Here is a 9,214-nt window from a genome sequence, read left to right as displayed (position 1 = left end):
GGAATCAAGATTGCCTGAAGAAATAGCAATAACTTCAGATATGCAGATGTCCCATCACTTCCCATCACTGGATGGGGAACCAATGGAAACAGTGACAGACTATTTTCTTGGGCTCCAAAATCCCTGCAGCCAGTGAGTGCAGCCATGAAATTAAAAGATGCCTGCTCTTTGGAAGAAAAGCTATGACAAACCTAGACAGCATATTAAAAAGCAGAGACATCACTTTGCTGACAAAAGGTCTAGTCAAAGTTAGTCAAAGGTCCATATAGTCAAAGACTACTTGTTTTTCCAGTAGTCATGTAAGGATGTGAGAGTTGGACCATAAGGAAGACTGAGTACCAAAGAATTGATGCTTTCGAATTGTGTTGCTGGAGAATACTCTTGAGAGTGTCTTGGACTGCAAGATCAAACCAGTCAATCCCAATGTAAATCAATCCTGAGTATCCATTGGAAGGACTGATACTGAAGATGAAGCTCCAATATTTTGGCTACCTGATGTGAAAAGCTGATTCAGTGGAAAAGACCCTGATGCTGGGAAAGATGGAAGGCAAAAGAAGTGGGCAGCAGAGGATGGGTTGGTTGGACGGCATCACTGACTCAACGGACATGAGTTTGAGCAAACTCCAGGAGACAGTGAAGGACAGGGAAGCTTGGTGTGCTGCAGTCCATGGGGCTGCAGAGTCGGACACCACTTGGAGACTGAACAACAAAGTGTCTGTAGGGAAGTGTAAGGCCCGTGAGAGGAAAAGACCATTTTTATATTCTGAACTTAACATTCTCTTAGCTCAGTGTTAAACAAGTGTTCACTAACTTGATGAAAAGAAGAATGGATGAAAGGAGTAGTCATAGTGCCCCTCCAGGATGCTTTTTGTGTTGGGTTCAGCTAAGTAGGTCAGTTACCAAACAAAGGATTATTTATAAGAGTTCTGGAAAGGTTTCCTGCCAAAATTTCTCTTCAACATTATACTACTACTAATTGAAATGTTACCACTCTTGGAGGCTCACTCAGCTCTACCCTCTATCAAAAGGCCAACAGGCCTGAGGAGGTGGGAGTAGTATATCTTTCAAACATGCCAGTCAGCTGAATGCAAACTGATAAGCACAAAGAGTTCAGAGAGCCAACGAGTCAAGCCTGGGCTTATGTCACAGAGAGGTTCTGATCGAGCAGAGTGAAAAGGCTAATGCCCAGGAAGAAAGCAATAGGAACATAGGGGGTGCTCCAACAGAAGAGGCCAGGGTATGAGTCAGCCTCGGAAGGGCTGGCAGCACTCTCATCAGCAGTGGCATGGCAAGCAGCAGAGAAAAGGGTATTTGCCATTGCACTGTGAGAATGGAGTGAAGGAGTGTATGGCTGCCATATAATTATGGCAGACGTTTGGGTGAGGGAACTGAAGGAAATCAATAGGAAATACAACTAGGACTTAACAAGGAAGTGGCAACTATGGAACACAAGCTGAGATCAGTGAACTAATTCAGATACTCACGAGCAGACAGAAACTACCAGAAAGCAAAGGGGCAGAGGAAGACTGATCCGAGGGAAGTAGCCATCATGTGCCAGAAGTTAGCCTTTCCATATCTTCTAGCATGTCCTCTCACTTTCACCTCTTTGCCTTTGCTTCACCCTACCCTGAATTCACATACCACCTCATCTCAGTTCTTTGCTGTCTGAGAAGCAACAGAGGCAAACAAAATGTGGTCTCATGATTGGTTTCAGGCCACTCTCAGTCCATATCCCAACCTTATCCCAAACTACATAAAAATGAAGAAATTTATTTCATCTTTCTCTTTATTCTCAAAATACAATAGCATAAAAATCCAAACGGAATGGGCTGTTCCCTATATGGTCTCCAGTGCTCTGAGGCAGAACTGAGCCCCTAGGAATGTGAGAGGACCATCTTAAGCCAGTAACAGTTACTGTCTGAGTTCGAGGGCCCCAAACCAAATCCTTGGATGTGTGCTGGGGCTTGGGCTCCAGTTCTTGAAGAGGAATAGGAGTGGAAATCATTTTGAGATGACAAACTGACCAGAAGAGGGCTCAGCAGCAGTAAGGTCTGGTGGGAGAAGCAGGGAAGGTGACCCTCCTTTCTGCCACCAACTAAGGCAGAGGCATGTGACTCCAGCAAGGGCTGAAGTACGTAGCAGCTCCTCGGATCCCATAATGGAGAGGCCAACCCACGCCGGGGCTGGTTAACTGGCGTGCCGGGACAGTGGAATGCTAGCCATAAGAATGGAGACAAACTGCTCCAATCTCTGAGCAGCTTGCCTCCCGGCCTCTAGTACTTCCTGGTGATTGGCCTTCCCCTGGCTCTCATAATCCAAGATGACCTTGTTTGTGATGAGTGAGAAGCCAAAGACTCGAAGTCCACAGTGTCTTGCGACTATAACTTCTGGCACCGTGCTCATGCCTGATGTGAAGAAAGAGGGAAACCAATTGTCAGAATCCCCAAATGACCCTTAGCCTCACCTCCATTCACCACCTCGTTGACAATTCGACACTAAGAAAACATCCAAAGAAGCAGCTAATTTAGTGTCAAGCTTAGGTTGTTCTGTATTATCTAAAAAGTTGGGCTTCAGGGGGCTCTACACATTTCTTATAATATCACCATCGTAATGCTTTATTTCTATCTCTGCGTGTGACCATTTTTAAGTCAATTCTAATGTTGCAATTCTATTTTCCAGCCAGAGGTATAGAAGGTGCCTATGATATTTATGAAAATAATCAAAAACAGTTATCACACAATGGACAGTTCTCACATTAGCATTACACTGGTTAAAGTCCTCGGTGCTGGGTGGTGGGTGGAGGCTACAGTGCAAACTTCCCAATCACCTTCAAAGTCAGTTAATTCAATCTTCCCTTAAAGCAGCCCCCTCCTTCGGTGTATCATCTAAAGCTACAATCTTGTACTCTTTTCCAACCTATTTTACCAGGATCCTCTCTTCAAGCCTCCAAGTCAAGGGAGTTCCCTGGCAATCCAGTGTTTAAGACTCTGTACTTCCAAAGCAGGGACTGCAGATTCAATCCCCGACTGGGGAACTAAGATCCCACATGCCCTGCAGAGCAGCCAGAAAAAAAAAAAAGACAAAACAAAAAAGTCCCCCCAAATTAAGAAGCCACCAGCCAAGTTCCCCTTCTCACCAACAGCATCCGCCCCTAGCTTCTGCAGCAGGAGACACTCTGCCACAGTTTCAAAACTGGGGCCCGCCACCATCACATAGGTGCCTTCCTGTAACTCTCTCTGCTCCCCCATTTGTTTCCAGGTACTGTGAGCTTTCTGCCTCATATCCCGGTCGTAGGCATCAGACATGGCAGGGAAACGAACTCCAAACCTAGAGCACAGGTTGCATTGTCTCAGATTAATGGAATACAGCGAGCTCTCCCAAGCTGACCCATCTCAACAAAAAGAAGCCGGAGAGATACCTTTCATCATTGGGCCCTCTGAGAGGGTTCTCACCACTGAAACCAGGTAGGTTGATGTGATCACGGATCAGCATGATATCGCCAACCTCAAAGTTGGGGTTGAGCCCTCCAGCCGCATTGGTGACCACTAGGGTCTCCACACCCAGAAGCCGGAAAACCCTCACTGGGAATGTCACCTTAGAAGGGAAAGATAAAACATCAGAGAGTTTTCTTTAAAATTTTACCAATACACCCAAGCAGATAAATATGCCATACATCATGAAAGAAGAGAAAGGTGGGGACCAAAAATCTACCTTGCCTAAGCAGCTAGGTAGTAAAATAGGAGAGAGGTCTATGTCCCTTCTTCCAGACCCAGTCAGGCTTGTGCCTCTGTTTTACCTTCCAGAGCGGGTAGCCTTCATACATGTGGAACCTGCCCTGCATCATCACACAGGCTCTGCCATTCAAGATCCCAAATACCAGTCGACCAGCATGACCTGGAACTGTATACAGGAAAGAGAAGGAAATGCATGGAATGATGCTTTCATACAACACATATCCCCTGAGCACCTATTATGGCCCGACTCACTGTGTTCAACATGTGAGGGTATAATTAACCAATAGAAAACATCATCCTCTCCACTCTCAGAAAGTTTAAGTCTGGTGGAGGTGTGCTCAGTCGCTTCAGTCGTGTCCAGCTCTTTGTGACCCTGTGGACTGTAGCCCACCAGGCTCCTCTGTCCATGGGACTCTCTAGGCAAGAATAATACTGGAGTAGGTTTCCATTCCCTTCTCCAGGGGATCTTCCCAACTTAGGGACTGAACCAGGGTCTCCTGTACTGCAGGTGGATTCTTTACTACTGAACCACCAGGGAAGCCACGGGTGGGGGAGACAGAAAGTAATCATAAACTTAGATACAAGTACACTCTGAGATTAGGGTGATGGGGGCAAAGATGTTCAATGTGAATATACACCAGTTACTTCTTAAAGAAACTTTAAAAGAATGAGGAAGTCATAAGGCAAGAGAATAAAAGAAATTGGGTAATAGAATAGTGGGTAAAAACAGAGTAAGTGGGTAATAATGAATGCAGTGAGTGTTGTAATCACAGACCTCTTTTCCAAAATTTTCAAAACTCTCAAAAGGCATATTCTTATGACCATAACTAAGCTATATGCTTCCTGAGTCATGAAAGGAAGCTCATGGTATAGCCTAGCTTCCTAAAAAGGCTCTGAACAAGGAAAGGGGCCGACATTGGACCCATACAAGTCTTTTCTGTGACTCACAAGATAGTCCTGTGGGAATACATGCCCTGTATGTGACAGGTAGGGGCATGGGACTGCAAAGATAACTCCTCACACAGACATAGTAACAATTATTACTATTTCTCTCATCTACCATTTCTAAAGGGAATGAATGGTCTGGGAGAACAACCAAAACAAAGAGGGAGAGTTCAGGGGGTACTCAGAGATTGAGGAGCATATAAAAAAGTTACCTGTAATAGTGCAGAGGTGATACAGTTAGGAAAACCCAAAAAGAGTATAAAAAACAAATTGAGAAAGTTTAAAAGGATTAATCCACTGAGTGAAGTGCCCTTGTCCCTGGGTAGAGTGGCAGATGGAGCCAGTCACTGCTATCTCCCTTAGAAAACTTTGCACTCCCTTCTCCATACTATTTCGTTCTCTAACCCCATTGCCACTCCCTGATCTGGTCTCCTAGTCTTGTTCCAAAGGGAATGAAAAATATCTGTTAAAAGTCTTAACTCTCAAAAAAAAAAAAAAAAAGTCTTAACTTTCCAGGGAAAAGAGGAAGGAAGGCACACTCTGAAAAATTAATAATAAACCAACAGAAGTTAGCCCTGAGAAATTAATAATTAAATCAAATAAACTACCCTTGTCCTTGGCCAAGTAAACTTGGCCATTTCTCACCTGACCCTCCTCTAAGCCTCACCCTTGGCATGAGAAACTCCTTCAATCAGGGATGGAACCCAGTCCCTGCAGTGAACTGGGGAGTGTTAGCCACTGGACTTCCAGGGAAGTCTGGCCTTGGAGCTTCTGGCTGCTATTGAGATGCTGGAAACACTCTCAGATCCCTCAGAGCTCCACTGTGCATATGGGGGCTTTCCCCACCCCCAGCGAAGGTCAGTGTGAACCAAGTCTTATGTTTTCATATATTACCTGGGTATTTGTCTGCAAGAACACGGCAGTCAGTGTGTTCATTTGTTGGTATGTACCAGTGTGTGCCTTATTCTAGGACTGGAACTAGAGCTGGGGAGATTGAGAATGGTAGGAACACACAGGATAGGGTGAGGGTGGCGGTGTGGGGTGGGGGTGGGGAGCTGACTTTGTCCCGGGAGGTCACAGGCACTTCTTTTTCCATGTAGGATGCAGACTGAAAGAAATGAGTGAGGTGTCTGAGGATGTGGTGACCACGGTGTGTGGGGGGAAAGGATGTCTAGGGGAAGTGTTGTAAAGCTCTAAGGAACTGAGTCATTAGGCACAGGAAATATGTCATCATACAGTGCCAGTGACACACACATGCTGTCTGTTAAAACGTTTCTACTGGAGGAATCGCTTTCTAAAGTCATTCTGATTCTTGATGGGTATTTTCTCTCTCTCACAACAGTTGTTGCTCTGCAAATGCTACAGAGGATGCCCAGGATCAGGCACTGAAGCACTGCCCTCCCATCACAATCCCATCAGTATCCCTCAGTCTCAGCCCCTCTTCCCGTTGCCAGTACCTGTACTTTGGGGAAAGTTTGGTATTTCACTGTAGTCAAAGGTCTGGGCTTGAGTTAATCTGTTAATCAGACCTCCTAACCCAGAACCACAGATCACTGCCACTTGAGGTCGGTGTTTGGTGTGAGACAAAAGCCATTTTGCAGTGTCTTGATAATCTTCATATGTAAATCTAGGGGGAAGAAATGGAAAACCAAGGTGAGATTCACTCCCAACCCAAGGGTATCATAAAATAATAACCTTCAGTGTAGAAAGGTTGGCAGGGGTACCAAGATGACAGGGGATACAGAAGTTGGCCAAAGAGCTAGAACAAGCTACTGCACAAAGAAGCAAATCCAGGACAAGTTCTGCTTGTCAAGGGCTGGGGGAGAACTGACTGTTAAGTTTCTCAGCAGCAGTTTGTGAACACTATAGACTCTGGAGCCCACCTCTACAGACTGATCATTCTGGGGAGAGGCCCCAGATTCTCTACTTCTTACTAAAGTGCCTCAGGTAATTTTCATCCGAAAACCAGGTTTCATAATTCTGGCCTAGAGGGAAGCAGAACTCTATCTGGATTCTAGTCCCAATTTTGTCTTTTTAAGCAAGTTAACTTGTGCTTCAAATTCTTTCCTCTAGGGTAAAGCAAGGGAATGTGATTGGCCTCACCTACTGTATAAGCTCTGTTTGAAAATGAATTAAAAACTTGCTAACAAGCTCCAAAGACCTTTGAGTCCATAAAATCATGGTACGGGTCCACAGATCTTGAACCTTTTTTTTTTTAAACAACTCTTCCCCCTGCCTGTATTTTTCCTCCCTGCCTTCTCCCATCTTTCCTTCTCTTCATCAAGATCCAAGGTCCTTTGCCTTTCAGAGACCTAAAGACATAACCAGAATCCCCAACAATCAACTGAGAATTTTTCTCACAATTCTAGTCCAATTCTCTCATTCCTATCTGGACAAAACAAGAATGGAGGTGGGGAGACTGAGGTGTGACAGAGCTGAACACAACTAACCAACCAAACCTCCAGAGGAAACCTTTTTCTTTTTTTCAAAAGTACTGCCTTGGAAACCAGATGACTCTACCATACACTGGGCTACCCTCAGGCAAGTAGCTGGGCAAGGAGGGACAGGGTGGGGGCAACAGAACTGGGGTCAAAGGAAGATGGAGATGAGAGAAGCAGTGAGATGGTAAAAATGAATCAAATATCATCCCCAAAAGGTGCAAATGAAAGGAAAATAATTGTGAAGCCCCATCACGCACATCGGAGCCACAGCTTACAGGACTTCCTCATTAGCCATCAATATCCCAAGAACGCCCCGAATCCCTGGGCACCCTAAAGCCACTGTGATCCCTAATGCTGGGTAGGGATTTCAAGGACAAAAGCAGAAATAAAGGTTTTCAAAGGCAAGGGCGCGAGAGAGTGCGGGGTGGGAGGGTAAGGCTGAGGAGAGGTGGCAGGGAATGGGAAGGATCTGTTGTTCAGTTTCATGAGTAAGAATTTCGTTTTCTTGGAGAGGCCATCCGCAACTTAACTGGACCTCCAACTTGGAGGGAAGAGAAGTGTTCGCCAGGGACGAGGAGTACTCTCTCCTCGGAAGGACGAACTCTAGATACGGGCACCAAAAGTACCTCGCGGCTTTCCCTACACACTCGAATCCGAATCTGTGACGAGCACGTGGGTTCAGAAGACCTCTTCCCCGATACGTGGGTGGAGGAGCACGCTCTCTCTATACTCACTTCAGTAAGTGCGTGGCCCAGCGCACGCACGCACACACCGGCTCCTTTAAGGAGTAGTCCACGGTTTACTAGCCTGTCCGCTTCCTGCTCTGGCGGCGCCACCCTGCTCGATTCCCGCGCGCGCCCCTGCCGGGGCCGGCCGCACCACCGCTCTGCTGCCTTGCCCCTGATACCGGGCTCCAAGCCAGGCATATCTGCATCTCCGGGGCACTCGTTCCCTCTCTTGGCCCTCTCGAGACCCAGAGTGCTGTGTTTCAGGGCTCGAAGACAGCCATTTCCTCTCCCCAGGGGCCTCCTGGATCCCGTGGGCCTGGTCCCCGCCTTACCCATTCTCCAAGGTCCCGAAGACGCCGTCTCGATGAGTTAGCCCTTCTCCGTTCATATCTGCTCCGCTGAGCTCAGCCGGCTTCAGTCACCGAGTGTTATCCACACAGTTAGCACAGTGTTTGCACCGCGCTGGCTCATTATATCCCCAGCGTCAGAGTCCCCAGCCAATGGCAAGCGAGTACGCAGCCGGCCTTGTCTCCATGGAGACCCGCCCCGACTCAATAGCCCCCGGCAAGGCTGTAAATCTAATCTGAGTTCATTCCACCCGCAGTATCTTTCTCCAGCTGCACTTTACCTTAGGAGAAAGGGGAAGGGAAGACGGGGCGGAGGGAGGTGGGAGCATCCAGTGTTGTGCCTCTGCACCCAGTCCTTACAGCACGTCGGGTTTCCAGCTCGGAAGCCTGTGCGGGAAGAGAGCTAGAAGTCCGGGAGGAGAGCCTCTAACCACCTGTCTGCAACCCCATTCCTGACTGTGTCCACAGCACATCATGAGAGATTTGAAAACAGAAAAATTTAAATCGTAGATCCTGCAAACTCGGAATACAATTAAGTAGCCTCTCTCTGAGTTCCTCCCTGAACAAAGGAAAAAGGGTCCATTCTACTTCCCTGGTGACTCAGATGGTAAAGAATCCGCCTGCAGTGCGAGACCTGGGTGCTGCTCTCTGAGTGGGAAGAGCCCCTGAGAAGGGAACAGCTACCCACTCCAGTATTCTGGTCTGGAGAATTCCGTGGACTGTATAGTCCATGCACTGGAGAAGAGAATGGCAAACCACTTCCGTATTCTTCACTTGGGAACCCCGTGAACATGTGACCCTGAAAGATGAACTCCCCAGCTAGGGATATTCCTCAGGCCCGCTTGACTTCGCAGGCCACCATCTCTGGCTCTCGGTGACTGACCACACCGTCATGGTTATCTGATAGGTCACAAAGAGTAGAACAAGACTGAGCAAATTTCACTAGCAATAGGCTGACCTGGAGGTTATAGGATTTGGAAAAACATATAGCCCTACCAGAGAGACTCTAGGCTGCTTCA

At 47.1% G+C, this 9,214-nt stretch overlaps 1 protein-coding gene across 1 annotated transcript; it reads right to left on the bottom strand.

Annotated features, from left to right (window-relative positions):
* Nucleotides 1-1,768: 1,768 nt before the first annotated feature.
* Nucleotides 1,769-8,328, bottom strand: LOC120860551 (purine nucleoside phosphorylase). Its single transcript, XM_040236366.1, has 6 exons — nt 8,181-8,328; nt 6,137-6,306; nt 3,797-3,900; nt 3,419-3,594; nt 3,137-3,327; nt 1,769-2,405 (listed from the first exon to the last, which is right to left on the bottom strand). The coding sequence occupies exons 1-6, from the start codon at nt 8,234-8,236 to the stop codon at nt 2,188-2,190; spliced, it is 915 nt and encodes a 304-aa protein (XP_040092300.1). The 5' UTR covers nt 8,237-8,328; the 3' UTR covers nt 1,769-2,187.
* Between the last annotated feature and the right edge of the window lie 886 nt (nt 8,329-9,214).

The sequence above is a fragment of the Oryx dammah genome, unplaced genomic scaffold, assembly GCF_014754425.2.
Source record: "Oryx dammah isolate SB20612 unplaced genomic scaffold, SCBI_Odam_1.1 HiC_scaffold_11085, whole genome shotgun sequence".
Taxonomy (NCBI): domain Eukaryota; kingdom Metazoa; phylum Chordata; class Mammalia; order Artiodactyla; family Bovidae; genus Oryx; species Oryx dammah.
The sequence above is the reverse complement of the archived record's forward strand: the minus strand, read 5'-3'. Positions and strand labels throughout refer to the sequence as shown.